Source organism: Equus caballus, chromosome 14 (assembly GCF_041296265.1).
Source record: "Equus caballus isolate H_3958 breed thoroughbred chromosome 14, TB-T2T, whole genome shotgun sequence".
NCBI classification, from domain to species: Eukaryota; Metazoa; Chordata; class Mammalia; order Perissodactyla; family Equidae; genus Equus; species Equus caballus.
In genome coordinates this window covers 108,442,329-108,465,915 of record NC_091697.1, presented here as the reverse complement: position 1 = coordinate 108,465,915, position 23,587 = coordinate 108,442,329, and the positions used below count along the sequence as shown (strand labels likewise).

The 23,587-nt window shown below is 50.4% G+C and overlaps 1 protein-coding gene across 22 annotated transcripts; it reads left to right on the top strand.

The window, feature by feature from the left end:
- Positions 1-84: 84 nt before the first annotated feature.
- On the top strand, positions 85-23,587 carry MARVELD2 (MARVEL domain containing 2). Of its 22 annotated transcripts, none has more exons than XM_070233536.1 (9): positions 107-155; positions 2,899-2,980; positions 3,123-3,226; positions 3,848-5,011; positions 7,133-7,168; positions 15,159-15,307; positions 15,552-15,723; positions 19,116-19,166; positions 19,750-23,587. In XM_070233536.1, the coding sequence occupies exons 4-9, from the start codon at positions 3,863-3,865 to the stop codon at positions 19,870-19,872; spliced, it is 1,680 nt and encodes a 559-aa protein (XP_070089637.1). In that variant the 5' UTR covers positions 107-155; positions 2,899-2,980; positions 3,123-3,226; positions 3,848-3,862; the 3' UTR covers positions 19,873-23,587. The 22 variants fall into 22 exon arrangements, with proteins under 22 accessions (XP_023474013.1, XP_070089623.1, XP_070089637.1 ...); XM_070233534.1 differs by having other exon boundaries at positions 127-234; XM_070233529.1 differs by having other exon boundaries at positions 127-234; positions 3,062-3,226.

Below are 23,587 nucleotides of genomic sequence, written 5' to 3'. Positions count from 1 at the left end.
GCGTCAGGGTAGTCGCCCGCTGGGCTCTTTGCCAAGGCTCGCGGGGCGGGGCGGGGGCGGGGGCGGGGGGCGGGGGCGGGCCCTGCTCACCCACCCGCCCCGAGCCCCGCCCGGCGGCGCCGCGGGCGTGCGCGCTCCTCCCGGCCGCCGCGCAGGTGAGGGGCCCGCGGGCTGGACGGCGGGGCGCGCCTCGGAGTCCCCGGGCAGGTGCGGGGAGGAGGGCCCGGCGCCCGGGTAGGTGCGGGGCGGGGGTGCGCTGGGAGGAGGGCCCGGCGCCCGGGTAGGTGCGGGGCGGGGGTGCGCTGGGAGGAGGGCCCGGCGCCCGGGTAGGTGCGGGGCGGGGGTGCGCTGGGAGGAGGGCCCGGCGCCCGGGCAGGTGCGGGGCGGAGGCACGCTGGGTGGAGGATCCGGCGCCCGGGGCGGGGGCGCGCGGAGGAGTGCTCGGGGCCCGGGCAGGGGCGGGCGGGGAAGGGGCCGAGGCTGGGACGAAGTGGGGCCCGGCGCCCGGGCAGGTGTGGGGCGGGGGCACGCGGAGAGGAGGACCTGGCGCCCGGGGCGGGGGCGGGGCGGGGAAGGGGCTGAGGCTGGGACGAAGTGGGGCCCGGCGCCCGGGCAGGTGTGGGGCGGGGGCACGCGGGGAGGAGGACCCGGCGCCCGGGGCGGGGCGGGGAAGGGGCCGAGGCTGGGACGAAGTGGGGCCCGGCGCCCGGGCAGGTGTGGGGCGGGGGCACGCGGGGAGGAGGACCCGGCGCCCGGGGCGGGGCGGGGAAGGGGCCGAGGCTGGGACGAAGTGGGGCCTGGCCCCGCGGCAGGTGCGGGGCGGGGGGTCCGGGCGCGGGCCTGGGGCGCAGGCAGCGCCCGCCTGGCTTCACCGGGACGCAGGTGCCGCGAAGCCGCCGCGGCCGGCGGGTCCCGGGACGCGGAGCTGGACGTCCGGCCCGACTCAGTTCCGGCGGTTTGGGCGGGGCCTGGACGGGCCGAGTGGTTCTCCCGCCGACGCGGGCGGCGGGGGCTCCGGGGCCCGGCGAGGAGCTCGTGTGGCCCCGCGCAGCCGCCGCCGCAGCCCGGCCGGCCGTGGGCCCGGGAACGTCGCGTCGCCCCCTCCGGGCGGGCGGGAGCGGAGCCCTGCAGGCCGACGGCGCGGGGCGCCCCGGGGTCCGGGCCGCGGAGGGGGCGCCGGGTGCCAGACGGGGCGGCGCGGCCCAGCGTTCCTGCTCGAAGCGCCGTGTGCTGCCCCGCGGTCCTCAGACACGTCCTCTCCTGTTTGTTTGAGCGTCAGTAAGGTCTCATTCGAATAAGCCACTTTTCACAGGTGAAGGTGAGTTAAATCCATCCCTTGCGCCGGTGAGAGAGGTGAAGCCACCGTGTCCTCCAGATGCGTGTGGACCCCAGATGCTGGTGGAGATTGTGTAAAGCTTGCCAAAGTTGTTCGCGGTGCTCTTCCACTTTTCTTAGGAAAATGCATTTCAAAACCATAGTGCTCTGTGCATTTCTAGAATTTAAGCTCTTTTAGACAACAGAGATAAAAGACAAAAATAACTGCTAATTGCTATCATTTTTAAAGCTCCTGTTTTGCACTGGGCACCGTGCTGGGACTGTCGCAGTTAATTCTCTAAAATCGGAGGGCGCGGTCAGAAGACCCGGGAGCGTGGACCCGGCCTCCATCTCCACTCACCGCCGGGACTCTGTCTGGTCTCTGGCGGTACCGGGCCTCTCCACGTGGGTCCCTAACCGGTCTCTCAGACCCTCGCAGGCTGCTCTCCCCAGGGCTGAGGAAGGGGTGGAGAAGGCTGCAGACGAGCGGTGTGTCTGCGATTTGCTTCAGAGTAATCCATTGGCAGAGAGAGTAAGGTAGGAGTAGAGGAACCGAGACCCGTCGTAAGTCGATCCTTGTTGAAGCTGTTTGGTGGGTACATAAGGGTTCATAATTCTGTTCTTTCCACTTTTTGTTGTTTGAAAATTTCTATAATAGAAAACTTTAATTCCCTTCCTCTAGCATTGGACCTCTTCTTGCTGTCTGCATTGCCACCAGCGTGGTCCACGGGGTTCTCTCGGTGGGGTCCTAGCCCATCCCCCCTGCATCCGCCCTGGTCTCCTGGAGGGGCCTCTCAATTCTGCACCCAGAACGAGTCACTCCTCAGAATCCCCCAGAGGCTTCTCCCCTCCCCCAGTAAGAGCCAAAGTTCTCTCCAGTGGTTTTCAAGCGCTGATGAAGCAGACGGCCTCAGTTCTCCTGCCGTGGCCCGCGTGCTATGCCGCCACGTTGGCCTCCGTGCCTCAGTTGCTCCTGGCCGGTGCCGGCGCTCCTGCCTCAAGGCTTCTGCACTCGCCATTTGTCTGCCTGGAGCACTTCCCCCTGGGACCCGCCTAGTTCCTCCTTCTCCACCTTCGTTTCTGTATTCAGATGTCACGTTCTCTGTGCAAACTTCCCGGGTCATTCTGTTTAAAATTGTAACACCCTGCCCGCAGTGCGATCCGCATCGTCCAGTGCATTTCAATCCCCGGTCTGTCGCGTCACCCCACGGGGATTTAAGCTCCACAGAGGCAGGGACTCGGGATACACTTCAGCGTATCTGGTGCGAGGCAGGTGCTGGGTAAATATTCGTGGAGGAATAGGTCTCCATTTTACAAAGTAAAATAAAACAAAACCTTAGGAATTTCTGACTTGTTCCACACCATAGAGGTAGGGTTATCCGTGTACATTTTGAGACCGGCACGTTGCCGTGTGCAATGCGGGGTGCCTGGTAAGTCTTCAGAGAGCAGTTTGTGGGGGAGCCTCAGCGTGCCCTAGACCCGGTGGCTGCACTCCCCACTCCTCTGGGTGCTGCCCAGGTCATCGAGGTCATGACGGGAATCAGCAGGTCTAGTAAGCGTGCTTTCTCTGTGCTTTGTTTTTAGGTGGATGGAACCCCCTCTAGGACACTGTCTGAGTGTCTTCTTTGGGACAGCAGGCCCCTCTAGATCACAGCTCTGCACAGAGGTGGGCACTCGGCCGTTGCTGCTGCTCTGGGCTTCGCCTCCCGTGATCTTTTTCTCTGAGAATTCACTTTTTCAAATCTAGTACAAGTGTTGGTATTCAGAGTGGAAGAGGCCACCCCATTGAAGTGACTTCCCTGGTTTAGGCAGGAGGGGCCTCACCCGTGTATGAACAGACTGCCTCTCCTGGGCCGCCGGAGCAGATTCGAGGTGAGGAGAAGAGGAGGATTCTCTGACCTGTCTGACTTCGGTACGCTCAGACTCTTAAATACCTGGGATGTGTCAGCATCCTGTATTGTTAACATTTAGTCTTGTTTTTGGTTTTTACATTTTGTTGTTTATAGGGCTCATAGATAAATTAGACTTTTAATATTTTAATTCAGAGCCAGGATTTAAATTTTGATGGCCCTTAAAATCACATAGAGGGGGCTGGCCCCGTGGCCGAGCAGTTAAGTTTGCGCGCTCTGCTGCAGGCGGCCCAGTGTTTCGTTGGTTCGAATCCTGGGTGTGGACATGGCACTGCTCATCAAACCACGCTGAGGCAGCATCCCACATGCCACAACTAGAAGGACCCAGAACAGAGAATATACAACTAAGTACCGGGGGGCTTTGGGGAGAAAAAGGAAAAAAATAAAATCTTTAAAAAAAAAAAAAAAATCACATAGAATGTCGACTGCCTCCCTGGCTAACATAATTGTTGAACATATGTTTAAAACATACATATTTATGTTATCATTTTTACGTATCATAATAATTAGACATGATTATGTGGGCTTCCTAAATATCATCATTTGCTACTAAGTGAATAAAGTCAGCATCACTGAAAGGATAGGTAACTGAGCGTAAGTGATAACTTCAATCTTGGCCATAGGTGTGAAGATCACAAATGTCGTCAAATGACGGGAGATCCAGGAATCGGGACAGGCGGTACGATGAGGTCCCGAGGGACTTGCCCTATCAGGATGGCACCGTGAGAACCCTCCAGTCTCTTCATGATAGCGAGCTGGCCGACAGCGCTGATCCCCTGCCACCACCGCCTCTCCCGTTACAGCCGCCGTTCGGCCCGGCCTTCTGTTCAAGTGACACAGAGGAACCGGCCATAGCACCAGATCTCAAACCCGTGAGGCGCTTTGTCCCCGAGTCCTGGAAGAACTTCTTCAGAGGGAAGAAAAAGGACCCCGAATGGGAGAAGCCGGTGTCTGACATCAGATACATCTCCGATGGAGTGGAGTGTTCCCCGCCGGCCTCTCCAGCGAGACCGGACCCCCACTCAGCGCCCAGCTCCTGCAGAGGTCCTTACACAGGGTTGGACGGAGCATCCGGTCCCCTGAGAGAGGCCGAGGCGATGTTCCCCCTGGAGGCCTGTGGGTCTCTGGGCCGCCACACGCAGTCGGCGCTGACCTACAGTGAGCGGGTGGCCGAGTACCACCTGAGATACTCGTACATGAAGTCCTGGGCCGGCCTGCTGAGGATTCTGGGCGTGGCGGAGCTGCTCCTGGGGGCCGGCGTCTTCGCCTGTGTCACCGCGTACATTCACAAGGACAGCGAGTGGTACAACCTGTTCGGATACTCGCAGCCCTATGGCGTGGGGGGCGTCGGCAGCCTGGGCAGCATGTATGGAGGCTCTTACTACACTGGCCCCAAAACCCCTTTCGTGCTTGTGGTTGCGGGATTATCGTGGGTCACCACCCTCATCATTCTGGTTCTGGGCATGTCCATGTATTATCGGACCATTCTTTTGGACTCCAACTGGTGGCCCCTAACTGAATTTGGAATTAACGTGGCCTTGTTTATTTTGTATATGGCCGCAGCCATAGTCTATGTGAACGACACCAACCGAGGGGGCCTGTGCTACTACCCGCTCTTTAACACGCCCGTGAACGCGGGGTTCTGCCGGGTCGAGGGAGGACAGATCGCGGCAATGATCTTCCTGTTTGTCACCATGATGGTTTATCTCATCGGTGCGCTAGTTTGCCTCAAGTTATGGAGGCACGAGGCAGCTCGGAGGCATCGGGAATGCGCAGAACAACAGGAGGTGAGGAATTTCAGTCTTGCGTTTGCTTTTGGTTCTTTTCTGTTATTCACTTCCTTGTTAATATGTTTACTTCTCAAAACCAATTTTATAGACGCCTTTTTCTTTTAATCTCAAGTTCAAAAGTCTGACGTACTCGCTAGCTCAGTGTCTGACATACTTGGGGATAACTCACTGGTGTGTCACCGTTGTATAACATGGGAAGTAGACACCAGACGTGTAATGCAATATATGGTTTGTTGTCTGATGCCTAAGGGGAAAACACAGCTACTGAATTTCTGCAAAGATGAACAATAACATATTCAGTAAAATAAATGTCTCATCGTTAAAGTAAGTTTGGGAACAGTCTTGATTCTTTAGTATGGTAAGACTTAAAAAACCATAATTTTTCAGTTACAAGAGGAAAGTGCCCATTTAAATCTGTTATCTGAGTCTCACTTTCTTTGAGGGAGTTAAATAAAGTCAAGAATATGGTGAGCCACATTTGATGTTTGTAAGTATTGAGAGGGTGAGTTGTAACAAACATACTCTGTGAAAACCTGCATGTTGATGTTTCATCCTTCTTTGTGGAGACAAGTGTTCCAGTGTTAGAGTGGGAGGCCTGCTCTTGTTTTTATTACCAGGATTTCACTAATTAAGTGTAAGAAGAAGGAAGGAGGAGAATTAATAATATCTGAAGGAGATCTCGTAAAAGCCCTATTTAAAATTAGTTTATTTGAATGGTAGCAAAAATGGTAGAGTCTTTTCTACCAGCTTCATTACACCCTGAAAGAAGATAATGTTTTTCTTTCTTCTAAGGAGGAGTATATAGTAGAATTTCCTATGCCACTGAAAATGTCAGTATTACCTTAATTTTTTTCTTAATTTTAAGTCAACTATCATTCATTTTTCCTTTCCCACTTTTGCAAAGACTTCCTAGATACTATCTAATTGCACATGGTATGTATTTGGCCAAACTGTAAAATATGATCAAATGAAAGCCCTGTGCTTATTTACTCAATAACCTATTTATTTACTCACCGACCTGTGTGTTTTGTTTTGAATCTTTTACACGAATCCTATGCAACAACGAAAAGCTTGATGAATTTTATAACAAGTCCCTTACGTGTCACACGGGAAACCTCAGCATGATTCACTGTGATCCGTACTCTTATCACAACGTAGATTTATCGCACTAGAACTCAACATAGATTTAAGTTATTTCTAAAAGTTTGTCTCAGCACATTAAGCCTATTTCCTAAATTTGCATCTGTGTATACAAAGAACTGTAAATTCTATTCAGTGTGAATCCAGATAGTGAAACATACACAGTTCCTCATAATTTTATATAAATTTAATAGAGTTCTTAATGTCATTTCAGAATTCTACATGAATATGACTATAATTATCAATATTATACTTTCATTTCTTTTCCCTTTCTCAGCAAAAACCTGTTTCTACAGGATTTTCATATCGGTCGATTAGACTTGAATCACCTCTGATGTTGGGGGTTGGGCCTGTTTGTGTGTTGCTGTAACTTCCTACAATTTAGAAGATGTGATGGCCCATGGCTTTTTTCTGTTAATTTTGTAGTATAACTATCCCAAACCCTATAATTGTGCAAGGTAATGGGAGCCAAGAATAAATAAAATTTATTTATTTAAATAAAACGTATCTAGGTAGTTCAGACCAGCTTACCTGATAGTCTTCCCCTTCTCCCTGTTTCCAGCTCTGTTCTGTGCTCCTGATTGACAGGGAATTAAGTTATCCCTTCTCCTCTCGTTCTCCACTGGTCCACCTAAATGTGTTCAGGAGGAACAGCCGTCAGGTAGAGTCTAAGGCCAGCCCCAGTGGCCTAGTGGTTAAGTTCAGCAGCTCGGCTTCTGCAGGCTGGGTTCAGTTCCTGGCTGCAGACCTGCACCACTCGTCTGTTAGTGGCCATGCTGTGGAGGTGGCTCACATAGAAAAAGAGGAAGATTGGCTGCTGATGTTAGCTCCAGCAAATCTTCCTCAGCAAAAAAAAAAAAAAAATAGTCTACCTCTGTAAAATTGAGATTGGGCTACAAATGCAAATGGATGAAAATATTTGCAAAGTAGCTTCTTTGACATGCCTTTGAAAAATCATTTTAACTCTTTTTGTTCCAGATAAGTGAGCCATCATTGCCATCGGAAAGGAAAATGGTAAGAATCAAATTCACATTGTATTTTATCTCTAGATTTGTTAAATACTTTTCTCCCTTGTCTGTTTATCTACAGAGTAGATTGTCTGTCTGTGAAAGTGTATCTGTAGGACTTTCAGCTTTTTCCTAATACTAAAAGGACGAAATTAGATGAGGCTGTTTATAACTTTCTAGTCTTGTTAGACGAAAGCTTATGCCAGTCAACAGGTTCTCCTTACATGTTTAAAGTTTAATTTTTTTTCGTGAAGATGATCCTTCCAGACTTTCTTCAGTCTCTTTATCTTTGCCACTTTTTTCTGTCCCTCTCACCTTGCTTTCAGATGCCAAATGTTGTCAGGAAAGAAATTCGTATTCCACAATTTAGTAATTATGAGACAGTAGGCACAGTATTGTCAACTTTTAAAAAGCAAATTTGCCTGTTATTTTACCCTCAAAATGAGTTCATTCAGGAATAACCGAAAGAACTGCAATTCAGGCCGTGCAGGCAATGGAGAACCATGGGCAAATGCAGAGAGCAAGAGGGAGCTGCTTTTAGAGAAGGGGGGGCTGTCCTAAAGGGGAGTCCACTGGGGGAGAGGAACAGATCAGGGCGTCAACCTTCTCATTGGCTGGGCTGCGGCATTTCTCATTGGCTGAGCTGCGGCGCTTCTCATTGGCTGCACTGCAGCATTTCTCATTGGCTGACCTGTGGCGTTTCTCATTGGCTGGACTGCAATGTTTCTCATTGGCTGCACTGCAGCGTTTCTCATTGACTGGGCTGTGATGTTTCTCATTGGCTGGGCTGCAGTGTTTCTCATTGGCTGGACTGCGACGTTTCCCATTGGCTGGGCTGCGGCATTTCTCATTGGCTGAGCTGCAGCATTTCTCATTGGCTGGGCTGTGATGTTTCTCATTGGCTGGGCTGCGACGTTTCCCATTGGCTGGGCTGTGGCATTTCTCATTGGCTGAGCTGCAGCATTTCTCATTGGCTGGGCTGCGACGTTTCCCATTTGCTGGGCTGCGGCATTTCTCATTGGCTGAGCTGTGGCATTTCTCATTGGCTGGGCTGTTGCCCTTGGGGAGAGAAATCTTCCCTCCTAGTAAAGTAGCTGCACTTGCTGTGGAAGGTGCTCTGTCTCTTCCTTGGTCTCATTGCCTCTTTGGTGTGATCGACAGCATGTGATGGGCTGAGCGCTCCCCCCGCAGGCCTTCCCCATCCAGTTTAGTTAAGGTTTCCTTAATTTCACAGCATTTAACCTTCCAATGCCTTAATTCTTCATCAGTACAATTGGAATAATAGTAATTTCTGCCTCAGAGGTTTGCTGAGAGTATTAAATGAGATGCTGTTACTGTAAGTGTTTACATATGTGTAATAATATATTTTAATAATCATAATTTTACCTCCTTGGAAAGTTCTTTTTTAAGGAATTGGGCATTATTTCTGATCAAGAAGTTGAGCATCTAGCCTTTGGGTTGGTTTCTTTGAGAAGGAAGTACATTCTCTTGGTTCAGAGTTCACGAGGTCTGGTCCAGTCTTCCCTCACCCCCAGCCCTCCCATGGGGACCAGCGTTGTTGCGTCTGTTTCCATCAGAGAGTGTTGTGTGCAGAGTCACTTCAGAGAGTGCTGTGTGCAGAGTCACACTCCCCACTTTGGCTCAGGTGGGAGCACAACATCTGCACCGGTGGAGCCTGTATCTTTTCACTCAACAGCACATGTCTGAGAAGTTTCCTCTTTAGGACGTGCAGGACTCCTGTGTTCTTCTGTAGCTGTGTGGTGTTGCCCCTGTGTCGATGCACCATCATCTGTTTGACCGTAGATGGGCACGTGGGCCGTTTCCAGTCTCTCACTATTAAACACAGGATTACGGCGAATAACGTGGTATGTACCCGTGGGTACGTGTCCACACTGCCTTCCGAGTGGCATGACTGCCATTGCCCAGGACAAGTGTTAGCAGTTTCCACACACAGCCCTGCACACAGCCAGCCTCCCCACCCTGACCAACAGCATGTGTGAGACGTTTGCTGACCTCTGTCAGTCTGATGGGTGAAAACAGCATCTCAGGTAGTTGTAATTTGCGTTTATCAGGAGTGAGGCTGAGCATTTTTCGTATGTTGTGTTTGCACTTCCTTCTCTTTAACTGTCTGATCGCTTCCTGTCCAGTTCTTGTATTGGATTCCTCATTCGTACGTGTCCTTCGTCAAGTGCATATGTGCTGAAAATACCTTTTATGAGGTTCTTTTTAACTTCATTCTCTATGTTATAAAACACAAATGCTATTTGAAAATGTTTTGTCGTGGTGAGATAGGGGTTTATGAAGTGGATGAACTGTCTGTCCACGGGATCGTGATTACTGCATCAGTGTCATCATTAATTCAGTCATTGAACAAACATGTACCAGTGAGGCTGTGGGCCAGTGATATGAATACTGCAAGGAGTATCGTCTCCATCTTACAGGGGCTTGCAAACCTGGTGAAAAAGGAGAGCACAGGGGCCGGCGTAGTGGTTAAGTTCACACGCTCTGCTTGGGCAACCCAGGGTTCACCAGTTCAGATCCCGGGTGCGGAGCTACGCACCACTTGTCAAGCCATGCTGTGGCAGGCGTCCCACATATAAAGTAGAGGAAGGTGGGCACGGATGTTAGCTCAGGGCCAGTCTGCCTCAGCAAAAAAAAAGAGGAGGATTGACAGCAGATGTTAGCTCAGGGCTGATCTTCCTCAAAAGAAAAAAAAAAGCACAGACGAGATTGGTAGGGTGTGATATTGTAGGGAGGGAGCTCCAGTATCGAGAACTATAAAATTAAATAATTTCCTGAGAGATGTGTCTTTCTCTGACATTTCCTGGGGAAATCAACTTATGGATGATAATGTCTCAAGTTCAGCTTTAATTGGCCACACTGTCCTTTGGGATCTGTAATTAGACATGTTTTTTGAAAGCGTCAGTTGCATTGAATTATTTCTGACATATATGTGGAGGCGTCTGAATTGCAGGTGAGATGGCTCAGCAGCTTTGCCAAGGTTACTTTGATGTCCGTAAGTCTTTAGAAACCGAGAGACGTGTGACCAGTCCAGACTGACCAGGCATGGACGAGCGAGGCTGGGTCAGCTGGTCCACAGTGGGTGGGCGAGTCTCTCACCGGGCGGTGTGGACCTAGTGCTACAATCTGTGCACTTTAAACATCGTTCACAGGACTGGAGAGACCCTGCTTTGGGGAGGGGGGTGCTTTTTGTTTGCTTTTATTGGGCTTTGTTTCCACTTCCTGATTCCCTTGTGTCTAGTGAGGTTTTTGTTCACTATTCGGCATTTATTGCTTCGGTTAGAATTTTCTGACAATCAGAGTAAGCTGCATGGCCGCCCGCTCTCCAGCTGACCTGGGACGGATGGCAGCTGTTGCCTTTAGGAGGCAGCTGGCTTCCTGGGGGGAGACTGACTTTTCCTTGTGTTCCCTTCTGCACCTTTTCAATTATATAGCGTGGGTATATGTTACCTAATCAAAAATTTTTAAGTTTTTAAAAAATGAACTTAGTCCTCCTTTCAAGTACTGAGATAAGCGATTGAAGGCTGATGTTTAAATCAGTAAGAGCTCTGGCCTTTTGTTTGAGACTTGAGTGCACCTTCCGGCCTGCCCTGTGGCGGACGTCAGCCCGTCCGGCGTTAGTGCAGAGGTGGGAATGAGTTTGACCACGTGGAGGGGGCGGTCTTCCCAACTGGGCGTCATCAGAGGGTGGCTCAGGCAGGTCGCTGCCAACTCTCGTTCAGGATTGCCAGTGTTGCCTGAAGACACTGGTAAATCCTGCTCCTCCGAGGGACTGACCAGGAGACACAAATGCCGCCCTGGCCGGGAAGCGCTGCCCTTGCTACCTCTCATCCCAGTGAGAGTTCTAAGATGTGCTCGCTGCATGGAAAATATCAAATTTAAAGGACTTTGCTTTAGAAGATGGATCAGGATTAGAAAGACTGTTTAAAACGGAAAAGGGCCCCAAAACTTAGAAAGGAGGAAATTCACTTTCTGAGAGCTGATGCTCTTGGTAACGGGTGATCTCGAAATATGATGTAAGGGTTAGTGAGTCAGTGCTCATGTCAGGAGGTGTGTTTCAGGACATCTTTGGGGGTGGAAGACTCTGTTTGCCTTGGTGACTTCAAGGCCGCGCCCTTGGTAGATGCCGATGGCCCAGCGCCAGGCTGGACGGGGCAGCTCGCTGAGCTGCGGTGGGCCGTGGCGTGGCAGTGGTGGTCATTTTTGGCCAGGGTGGGATTTATGGGCTTCCGGGTCAGTCCCTTTGAGGTGGTGGGATTTCCCACTGGGATTAGGGGCAGAGTAGCGTCAACCTGAAAGGCTTGGCCCAGTTGGAGGAAGTTGCCCCCGATGATGGGGTGGGCAGTGTCATCGGTGAGAATGCAGCTGACACAGTTTCCCCCGGTGGGACAGGGCTAGGAAGCGCTGCCAGAGAGCTCTAGTGTCCTTCTTTCAGGCCGCCCTAGAGGGTGGTACCCAGCACGTCCAGGGTGCATTGCCGGTCCCAGATCCTGAGAGGTCCTGGAATAGTCCCCAGGAATAACCTTAGCGGATTTGGAACCCCATGAATCCAGTGAACCTCCACTTTCAAGATATGGGAGCTGAATGCAAAGTGCACCCTTTCAAAGGCCTCTTTTCCTGTGGATCAGCATGTTTAGGAATATTCTAGAGGCAGACCTCCACGAGAGGGGCTCTCATGACTTAACTGAGGAATCTCTACTGGACCTCTCAACAAGAAACCTTATAGAAAATGCTGGAGGGGCCAGCCTGGTGGTGCAGTGGTTAAGTTCATGTGCTCCACTTTGGCGGCCTAGGGTTCATCAGTTTGGATCCCGGGCACAGACTTACACAGCGCTCATCAAGCCATGCTGTGGCGGGCATCCCACAAACAAAATAGAGGAAAATGGGCATGGATGTTAACTCAGGGCCGATCTTCCATAGCAAAAAGAAAGAAAGAAAAGAAAATGTTGGACCTCCAGCTGCTTGTTGGGTATAGTTTTCACCTGCTACCTTCCTGGTGCTTAGTAGGGAAGAACTGGCGGACTGTCACAGGAGAGGCTGTGCAGTGTAATGAAGAAAAAATAAACCTCAAAATCAGGCAAATCTGAGTCTGAGTACTGGATCAGCTGCTCAGTAGCTCTGTGACCTTAGGGAGATCACTCACCATCTCTGAACGTGTTTCCTGTCCCTTGTTTGGAACCATCTACGAGGCTGTCCCTTCTTATTTGGTATTTTAACAAACACAATTTTTAAAAAGCAAATAAGATGATTTTATAAAGAAATAATACACAGACGTAAACTAAGATCAAATAGAGACAGAAACAAATTCTAATGAATCCCCAAGTGCTGAGCAGACTTTTTTCCAAGCTAGAAAAACCAGAATCAAATCGGGCATCAAAAGTGATGGTATGTGTTGGGATGAGGGCCTGTGTGTCCCACCTTGCACACTCAGTGTGGGGGGCGAGGAGAGGTCAGAAATGGGGCATGTGGTCACCAAAACGCCTGTCTCCGGCTCCATTTCTAACTGGACATTGTATTCATTCAGCCCGTTTTCAGTTTGGAAAGCTTAGTAATTATATCCATAGCATTACTTATCCCGTTGCTTAATTACTTTCTCTTGCCGCACAGTGGAGCTTTTCTGGTATTTGCTGACAAGACTGGTTTTTGCCCGAAGCAGAGAAAGGTCACCTGGGGTCTGGGCCGCGGGTTTGTGACCAGGAGGCGCTGGGCGTGGTCTGTCCCCGCTGGCCCACCACACCCGTGCACGAATCCCTCAGCAGGGCTGGTTCATTGTCTCATGTCTAGTTTCAGATTTTTTTTTTCGCAATAGGGTTTTCTGAACTGATGAGCAGTGAGGTTTACCCCAAAAAAGTGGGGGAAAATATTAAGAGCATAAAAACAAAAAAATGTAAAGCAGATGAGACAGTCTGTGTGGAAATATCCTGACTTCTTAAAACACCCTGTTTCTATGGCATTCTGGCTGGGCAGGTAAGGAGAGTGAATAGCTCCTCTGGGGAAAACCTTCCCTGGGCGAAGCCTCAGATGGCACGCCCTGGGCGGAGTTCCTGTTGGGAACCAGGAAATCTGAGCCTGACCTGGGCTCTGCCGAAAAGATCCGAGGGGAGCCTGTTCCCGCTGCTTCTTCAGCAGCCGTCGTTAGCTATTTAGAAGCTGAAGACGGATGCCGTGAAGTAGAAGCCCATTTATTTAAGACAAAGGAGTTTCCCCTAATGTTGAATACCGGGATTCTTTCCAAGATTGAACATGTAAGAATTCATCTTGTCGGCGCAAAATAGCCAATAACCGTCCTACAAATAGGAGAAATAAGGTGAATTTACTTGAGCAAGAGCGAGGATTATAACCCAGGCAGGCCCTAGTAGGCGTTCCGGAGAAGCATGGGTTTCAGTACAACCATATCTTTTTAGAACAAAGAACATACATTAACACACCCAGGATACGTTTTCATCAAAGTTTCAAAGAGGTGTTCAGTTGCAAATTCGCAGGTCAACGTGACCCTGATGCCGGAGAGGGACTAATCTGGGCGTCCCCAGTAGGGCGTTAGCAATAGGGAGCAGGAGGGGAAGTCTGCGTTCTTATCTAGAGAGACAGCGTTCTTCGCTTTCATGGTTAAGCAGGTGTGCGGTGTGTGTTCAATAGGCCACAGGTCAGGCTTGTTAGTTCAAGCTGAATCAGTTTTGAACCCGAATAGTTACCCCATACACCTCGATGTGTGAAACTCTTGTCAGTCTGGGCGGAGAACAAGGCAGAATAGACACGAACTCGGGATGGTTCCCCGACTCCTGGGAGGCCTCGTTGCCTCGGGGTGTTCAACTCCACACACAGCATTCTGCTGCTGGCCTGGGAGGCGTGCTGTCTGCAGCCAGGCCACCTGGTCCCCTCCCACCCGTCCGGGCTGCAGCCTCTCCTCTTCATGACCTTCCCTGGGGCTGATCCGTGGGCTGCGCCGTTTGTGAGCTCAGAGCTGGTGGTTTTGAGAACGAGCTGGTGTTGGACCAGACCTCAAAGGCAGCCTCCGGCAGGGAAACCAGGGAGCAGGGATGGCAGAAGCCGCCTGGCAAGGTGGAGGGCAAGGTTTCAGAGCCGTGTTTGAGATTTTGCTTCAGGGAGGAGGCCCCTCACCAGCACCCTGAGCTTAGCTCGGAGGTTAATGAATTCAGCCAGTGTGTGCCGAAGGCTGGGGCCGGTGGCACAGATTCGGCTGCTGCGGGAACTAGAGGGAACTTGAGGATTGACCGATACACGCTGAAGTAGAGTGGTTTCCTCGTGTGACTCTCATAAAGCATCAATGAGGCAGGAAGTTCTGGGTTTGCGTCGTGGTTTTTGCACTTCATGGCTGTGAGACCTTGGAGAATGTACTTAACCTCTCTGAACCTTACTCCGTTATGTAGAGAATGGAAACCCCTCTCCTGGCATCCACCAGCCTCACCAGCTGGGCCAGTGTTCTGGGCACTGCCCACGGGGCTCCCCAGCGGTCACTCCCCAACCCTACAGCCTGGCATCCACCTGAGCCTGCCCGTTCTAGGGGCTTCCCCCTGGGCCGCTCCTGCTCCCCGAGGCTCGGCTCTTTTAGCTGTTGAGGCCTGTCCCCTGCTTTCTCTATGGGCCATTTCGTCTCCTCTTCCTCCCCTTCTTCCAAATGCACCACTTTTCACTGAAAAGGCCCCTGGAGCTCTCTCGGCTGACCTAGACCTCCCCGCGCATCCTAAGTAAACAGAGTCCTTTAGACGCCATGTTCCCCTTCCGCCATCCACCTGTGACAGCTGCACGCGTGGGTCCCTGTCTCGTCCTCCCTGGTTCCCTGCGGCTCCTACAGGCACGTCCGGACGGCTTTGTGACCAGCCGGAGTGAAGTGTTGGTTGCTGTTTCTGCTTTTCTTCCTCCTGCCCCTCCATTTGCTTCTAAAAGTAATTGTGGGTGGTGGTTGTTTTCTTCTGCTGCTGTTTATAAATAAATCCTCTTTTTCTCCCTAACCGTAGTGTGAAATGACCACCGGTGATGACAGACGGAGGGACCAAGAAGTTAATTTCAAAGACTTGAGAGCAACAACAATGAAACCTGAGCTGCTGAGCGGCCACATCCCCCCGGGCCACATCCCCAAGCCCATCATGATGCCCGACTATGTGGCGTGAGTTCTCCCGCTCTTCCAGGGTGGAAGTTGCGAGGTGGCGTCTGGGCCTGTCGTTTTCCTGATCGTCTCCCAGTTAGCAATCTGCACTTAAATTCCTGTGAACGTGAACAGTTGTCTGTGATCCGAGAGGCAGGGTGTTGAACGGAAGCTGCGACGCACTCAGTGAGGACCAGGCCCAGCCGACTTCCCATTCAGCTTGTTGACATGACAAAGTGATCACTGTGGTTTATCTCGCCCTCAGAAAATACCCCGTGATTCACACGGACGGTGAACGGGAACGCTACAAAGCCGTGTTCCAGGACCAGTTCTCGGAGTACAAGGAGCTCTCTGCGGAAGTCCAGGCCGTGCTCAGGAAGCTCGACGAGCTGCACGCCCTCATGAGCAGGCTGCCCCGTCGTGCGGAGAACCAGCAGGTCAGTGCCCGCAGCCGCCTGGGAGGAGCTCCCGCAGTTGGAGGAAGGATAGACCCTTTTGAAGTGCAGAGAGGCCATAACCGTCCATGTCTGCTGTCTGTGTCTAGGAAGGCCATTTGAGGTCTCCAAGGTCACTAGTCGGGATTCCAGCTCAAACTATATGACTGAAGGTCTTTTGCCTTCAGTTATTAAACAGTGTTTTATTTTCTTGTGTAAGTAAAATATGAATTTGCCCAAGATACACACTGAGTCAGTCAGGGTCCAGAGCAGACGGGTGGCGCCCTCACGCTAAGATCACGTGAGGGCTTCGTTCACAAAGGGGTGGGCAGGTGTAGGCAGCCGCTGGGGGCTGTGCATCCTCCAGGGGTGGGTAACAGCCAAGCGGGCACCAGCCAGGCCCAAAGGCACAGTGGGGAAGGCGGGAGGGTGGATCTGGAGCTGCACACACGCGAGCTGCCAGGCGCCTCCGTCAGATGACAACCGTGCTTATGACACCAAGGACCCCGGGGTGCGCATGGCGGTCACAGAGGACTTAAGCCTTTTCTGTAATCATCTTTTTTTTCACATTTTAATATCTCTAAAATTGGAATGCCCTCATAATCGGGGGCACTTTTTATCAGACATACTTTTTCCCCCCCTGGGAAAGATTCTCCCCAAGCTAACATCTGTTGCCAATCTTCCTCTTTTTCCCTCCCCAAAGCCGCAGTGCATGGTTGTATATCCTAGCTGTAAGCCCTTCAAGTTCTTCTCCGTGGGATGCTGCCACAGCCTGGCCACTGACAGACGAGTGGTGTAGGTCTGTGGCCCAGAACCAAACCCGGGCCCCCGAAATGGAGCGTGCCAAACTTAACTTAGGCCATGGGGCTGGCTCAGACACATGTTTGTTATCGAGATATAATTCACGTGCCACAAAACCCACCCTGTTAAGGGTACTGTTCAGTGGGTTTTAGTATATTCACAGAGTCATACAACCGTTACCCCTCGCTAATGCCAGAACGTTTTTGCCACACAAAAAGAACCCCATACCCATTAGTGCTCACTCTGCGTTCCCAGCTCACCAACCGCTGACAGCTGCCGACATCCTTTCTGTGGGCTGTATTTGCTTATTTTGAACAGTTCATATAAATGCAGTGATGGAATATGTCGCCTTTTGTGTCTGGCTTCTTTCATTTAGCATAATGTTTTCAGGGTCCATTGATATTGTAGTGGGAGTCAGTGCCTCATTCTTTTTTGTGGTGGAATAATAATATTCCGTTGTGTGGATAGACCACATTGTGTTTATCCATTTATCAGTTGACAGGCATTTGGGTTGTGTCCACTTTTGGCCATTACGAATAATGCTGCCGTGAGCACTTCTGCATAATGCCCTGTCGTTTTTAAAGGGGTAGGTTAACCTAATCTATTACAGTCGTGCACCGCATCACGACGTTTTGGTCAACGATGGACCACAGACACAGCGGTGGTCCCATAGGGTTAGTACCCTGTGGCCCAGGTGTGTAGGGGGCTCTACCGTCTAGGTGTGTGTGTGTCACTCTGTGATGTTTGCACATGACGAAATTGCATTTCTCAGAACATGGCGCATGACTGTGCTTGTGTAATTAGAATTTTAAAAGCTCATACAGCATTTTCTAATAAATGTGAAGCAAGTTAATGTATGTGTGTTTAATATGTAGACATGTTATGTATCTATTCTTCTCCTGAGACCCGTATTCGTTGACCATCTTTGTTTCAACTGCAGACTTTTAAGCGCACATTTAAGTCGGTTATCGTTATTGTGGAACAGTGACATTCTCCTGGTCCAGGGGTGAGGGGATGGTGTTGCCTAGGAGACCCGATACCAGGGGATACTGCAGGTCAAGGGTCAGGGGGTACCATCTGGACAGCAAGCAAGGTGCAAGGGTCCAAGAAGGGCCACCGGGTCCAGAGGCCCTCAGGGCAGTGAGGAAGGAGTGAGGATGGGCACAGGGCGGAGCAGCGAGCTGGCTGGCAGATGGAGGCTGAGAAGCCCGGCCGTGACGGGCAGCCTGAGCCCAGCCCGGTGGTCTCTGGTTTGAGGCTTTGCAGGAGGGGCCAAGGGCTCAGGCTTGGGAGCATCCCGATTACGGTGGGGCTGAGAGACTGAGTGCCATGGTGCTCCCACACGCTGTCCACAGCAGCATTTCCTCTGCCCTGGCGTGGCGAGTAGGTGGCCAGACAGGGCCGCGGGGGTTCTGTGGCTGCCCAGTCCTCCCCTAAAGTGGAAACACTCACCCTCTCGCAGGCTGAGCTGTGCCATGTGCAGGAGTCCCCAAAGGTTGGCTGGGTTCCCAGCACGGCCCCAGGGCATGTGTGAAGCCCAGTGGGCCTGCGGGAGGCACGGGTCCTCTGTCCAGCCTGACTGTGTGCCCTTGGAAAATGAAACAAGCACATGACTTTTCTAACCCTATAAAACAGGAATATTGCTCAAAATAACCCCTCTGGTCCTCACCCTCTCCAACTCAGTTTCTCTCCTCTGCCCCTCTGCCTCCGTCCCCAGCACAGCCCCCCACCCCCGGGCAGCTGGTTGACCCCCAGCCCAGGACCTTTCGTAGAGACATCGGCTGAGTTACCAGGGGGCTCTCGCTGCTGGCGAACACCCAACACACGGTGGTGCTCAGGATCTGAGTGCGTAACAGACATCGAAGAGTTGAAAGATACTGGGAGGAGGATGTGGGTCACTGATGGAAAAGGTCCTGGGGGGAAGCCTTTAGAACAACATGTTATTACACTTGATGTTTTATTTAGCGTAGGTTTTCATGGATACATGAGGGCCTTGCTCTAGTAAGCTGTTCCCTTTGTATGGACTGTTCGACATCTTAACAAATTTCACATTTATTATAAAATCTAGAATAAAGTTAGAGGGAACCTTAAAGTACCTATTTTCAAAAGTCAAATACTCTCAACCTCTTAATCCCAATACCCAGTAACTTGAAAAAGAACTTTCCAAAGGGGCGAAGGTGGTAATTACAGCTCGTGTGCTTATCCTGTGCCCGCGCTTAATGAGGGTGGTTTCAGATGCCCGAGCGTCTCGGCCCTCTGAGGTACCACGGTTATTGTTTCCGTTTTACCCTCGAGGGAGCCGAGTCTCGGGGTAAGGAGCTGCCCACAGTCACGTGCTGGCAGGCAGCAGCCCAGCCTCGGTTCTGGGTTCCCGCAGCCCTTTCTCTCGCCCCCGCGGGCCCCCAGTGGCCGGCAGACAAGCCCGCAGATGTTCGTCCAGCGAGTTGAATCTGTGCGTGTGAACACGCTCATTATATAGTCTTCGGCAGAAACTGCTTCCTATTCCAATTCCCCTTGTCCTCTGAGACCACCTTGAGATACGATTTGAGTAAATGCAAGTGTTTTAATTCAAGTATACGATATGTCACTTCTAGGAACATGAGAGAATTTCGAGAATCCACGAAGAGTTTAAGAAAAAAAAGAATGTGAGTAAAACCGTTTTCTTCTTCCAAGTACGTTCCCATCCAGGTACAGTGGTGACAACTGACAGACTCTAGATTCTTTTAGCTGAAGAGGTACTTAGTTTGTATTTCTTAAGATGCTGCTTGTCAGGGAGGGAGCACGGGTGCCCGTTCCGCTCGTCTCTGTCCTGAGTTCGTGCTGCCTCCTGACTCGGCGCCCACAGACCTCCGCCCCCACAGTTCCTTCGGGAAGAGTGTCAGCTCACACGCCTCCAGCCCCATCCTTGACTGCTCACGTCCGCAGAGCTGGAGAGAGCTTTCCTGCAGCTTTTCTATGCGTATTAGTTATCTTTTTATGTCTTTTACTAAAGTTAAAGGTGCCTCAGCTGTCTGTACTGCCCACTCGAGTTTGCCATGAACCTAAAACTGTTCTAAAAAATAAAGTCGACTATAAACGTAGGGAGCTCCCGTGTTATTCTTATTTGGCAGATTTTGAAATCTGCAGGAAAGTGGGCCTTGAGAAGGGTCATTTTCTGGGTGATAATGTATGTTTCTGTGTTTGACGATGAAGCCGGAGGCTGAAGTGATGGCTGTGTTTCTTTTCCAGGACCCTACATTTCTGGAGAAAAAGGAACGCTGTGATTATCTGAAGAATAAACTTTCTCACATAAAGCAAAGAATTCAAGAATACGATAAGATAATGAATTGGGATGTCCAAGCTTGTTCTTAAACCTTGTTTGAAACCACTTTTTTATACGAGACTCGATATTTATGTCTCGTCTTTTCCGTGCTAGGCCCTGGGATGGAGGAGCTAGTGCTTCTGGAATCCGCTCTGATGGGGTAGCTGGTGTGCTGTGTTCAGACGTTTCAGAACACATTCCGACGTCCTAAGAATGGGAGGAATCCCGCACTCGGCTCTGCACAGTTTCATCTGTCTCGTTAAAGATGAACGTGATTGAGAGGCCGCATCCTCGAGGCGTGACGAGCAAGTGGACTGTCGCTTCTGGTGCTGCTTTCTCCTTTTTCACTCAGGCGGTTCCTAGGATTTTTCTAGGCCGAATTTCTCTCCCTAGCCAAAGGCGTCATTTCTTCCCTTGAAAGGGGTTTGAATCCGAAATCAGCACTTTCCAGCCTCGTGACCTTGGGCAGCTGCCTCGTCGATCCCTGTGCCTCTCTCCTCCGTGAAACCGGCTGATCGTAGCTACCTCGTGGGGTTGTGAGGAGGATGACGTGAGGTAAGACTCGTAAAGCACTTGAACAGAGCCTGGCTCGTTACGAGCACTGCGTGAGTGTCTGTGAGACGTACAGAAGTGTTTGTGAGATGAACACCACCAGAGAGAGCTCGAGGAAAGGCCGGCCCTTCCCGAGCAAGCCCACCCAGCGAACCGACGAGCCAGGCGTCTCGGACTTCTTCTTTGTGCTCCTCATGACTCCTGCCACACGGAGCCATAGGCTGATGCTTCCCCATGGTTCTGTGCCCACGGGGGTCCAAGGCAGCCCTGCTTCCTTCAGTCAGTGTCGCTGTGTGCCTGCCTCCACGTCCCCGGCCAGCCGGTCCTGCGCACACCCAGCGGGAGGGTGGTGTGAGTTTGCGGCCTTTTAGGTCCATCCTAGGCCCTGTGATGTCACAGTTACTTAGAATCTGCCTTCGATTTATTGGGATGCTTCATCCCCCCAAGAATTACCTTGGCTTTGGGGCTATATTCGTGAGAAATGTTTTATTTTTATTAGTATGAACAATAAACTGCCTAAAAAAATTGTTTTTAAAATATCATTGTTATAGGATCCTATTCAGCATCATCTATCTCGTTGATAATGTCTCAGGTGTAGAAATACAGTTTCTCCTTAATATAACTGCCATTCAGTCAATTAATGTTCATAGAATTTTCTAGAGTGATGAAACCATAGAAAAGCATGTGGAAAAGCAGAGGCTTAAAAAGTGTTGTTACCAAATGAATGTCCTAGTTTTTCTTTGTCAATGAAATTTTGTTTAGTGTTTATTGTTAATATTTTAATTCCTTGGTTCTCAGCGTAGGGCCCAAGAGTCTTAAGAGGCGACACCTAGGGAAGCGAGGCCCCTCTGGAAGCTGGAACAGCTTCACTTGCTGTCCCCACGTGAACATTTCACTTAAGAAGAACGCCAGTCTTAAAAGAAACAGATGAAATAATACCATTTTGGTAGACTGTAAAAAGTTAGATTAATATTGAAATGAAGTATTAAGGAAATTTGACTTTTTGAAACTTTATTTTACTACAGTCATAAATGTGGATCTTTGAAGACCAAGGTTGTAACGCTGATTTCAGTGTTGACGTTTCAGTTACTGTAGTTGTGTGTGTGTGTTTATCATCTGCATTTCTAGCATTCCCTAGAATGGGCATGTTCTTGAAATAGTTTCCATTTATCAGAAAATAAACTGGAAGTCATTGAAAACCTGTAGGCCGTGCTGTCCAGGTGCCTGTCTCCTCCCCATTATTTGCCAGAATTCAAAGTCAAGGCCACTGTGTTGGTACAAAGTGCCACGAGCTGAGCGGCTCACAACAGGAGACGTTTCCTGTCTCTCCCTTCTGCAGACTGGAGGCTGCAGCCAGGGCGTCGGCAGGCCCTGCACTTCCGAGACCTGTCGGGGAGCCCCTCCTGGCGCTGGGGGTTTGCTGGCAATGTCTGGCTTATGTGTCACCCCACTGCTCCGTCTCCACATGGCCTTCTCCCCGTGTCTCCGTCTTCGCGTGGCCGTCTTCTTATAAGGACAGAGTCATTGGGTTAGGGACCCACCCTACTCCAGTGTGACCTCATCCTAACTAATTACTCCTGCAGAGACCTTGTTTCCAAATAACGTCACGTTCTGAGGGACCAGAGGTGGGGACTTCAACATATCTTTTTTAGGGGGACACAGTTCAACCCATAACAGGGCCCCTTTGGCAAGTTGTGAGATTCAGAAGCAAAGATAGTTCCTGTGCATTCTCTTTCTTCCACCTGACTTTAACCCGTGTGCTAGTTGGACGTTAATGTGAGAATATGCCTGGATGTCTGAAACGTGAGAAGAGGAAAGTGCGTATCTTCCACTGACTCATTTGCCGGTTATGTGCCAAGTGCTTTCATTGGCCAGGTGCCGTCCTGGCATTGGAGATGGAACTGTCAGTGGGACAGGTGGAGCCCCGGAGGTTGTGGTCCAGCAGGACATCCGGGTGAGGAGACGAGGGGTGGTGAGGAGAGCACATCTTGTCTGCGTTGCCGGAGATGGTTTGTGTCGTGAACCTGGTATCGAGATGCACCAGCGTTCAAAAGACAGACTGTATAGGAAAAGTCTATGACTTTTCTGACTCTCATCTTTTTTTAAAAAACTATTATAGAAAATTTTAAAAAGGAAAAAGATAAATATAAAAGCTTAGAAAATAAAAGTCCCAGCACTATCAATTCCACTCCCTGGCCATATATACCATTTGGAGCATATCCTTCCACTCTTTTTATGATACATGTAATCACTTAAAAACCGTCTACTTTAGGGGCCAGCCTGCTGGTGTAGTGGTTAAGTTCATGCGCTCAGCATCAGCAGCCCAGGGTTCGTAGGTTTGGATCCCGGGTGCCGACCTAGCACTGCTCATCAAGCCGTGCTGAGGTGGCGTTCCCACATGTAAAATAGAGGAAGATGGGCACGGATGTTAGCTCAGGGCCAGTCTTCCTCAGCAAAAAGAGAAAGATTGGCAACAGATGCTAGCTCAAGGCCAATCTTCCTCACAAATAAATAAATATTTTAATACTTTAAGGGTATTTTTAAAGAAGGGGCTCTGAGAGGCTGCGCCGGCTTGTGAGAGCAGCTCCCCCGCAGGGGAGACGCTGGGGGTAGCTCCCCGAGGGAGGAGGGGAGAAGGCAGGCCTTGGAGCACACCACAACCAAGGCCCCGGTCCTGACGGTGCAGTCTCGACAGAGGAACCTCTCTGAGCATCAGCCGCCGCCTCTGTGACGTGGGGATAATGTACCGCATGGTGACACTTGTGAAAGTTAATGGAATCACGTATGTGAAACAGCAGGGAGACGCTCAGGAAGTGGTGGCTGCATATTCCAAATGCGCTTTCATTGAGTTAAACCATGAGGTGGCTATTTTAAAAGTAGAATATCAAAATGACTGTGTAACAGTAAAATGACAAAAGGCTCTTTTAGAATGTATATAGGTCATGCATATATTGTAGAAAATGTAGAAAATGGAGACAAGCTCATCCTCTTCCAAACACACACGAAATTGCCGATAATTCGACCCCAGAGATAGTCACTGTTAACATTTCAGAGCGTATCCTTCCGTTCATGTCTTACTCAGGTATATATTTATATGAGCATATTATATAAAGAAAGAGTTTGGGTATTTACAAAGTAAATTTTTTTATATAGTATGTTATATTTTGTGTTTTAATGAAGGATTAATAAACTAGATCATGTAATTTTTCTGCA

Excerpts from the sequence above, each read along its gene's own strand:
- MARVELD2 (XM_023618245.2), top strand. The coding sequence starts at position 3,863 with ATGTCGTCAAATGACGGGAGATCCAGGAATCGGGACAGGCGGTACGAT. Across the intron at positions 15,308-15,551 it reads ATGATGCCCGACTATGTGGC|AAAATACCCCGTGATTCACA; the intron begins GTGAGTTCTCCC and ends TCTCGCCCTCAG. Across the intron at positions 15,724-19,115 it reads GTCGTGCGGAGAACCAGCAG|GAACATGAGAGAATTTCGAG; the intron begins GTCAGTGCCCGC and ends TGTCACTTCTAG.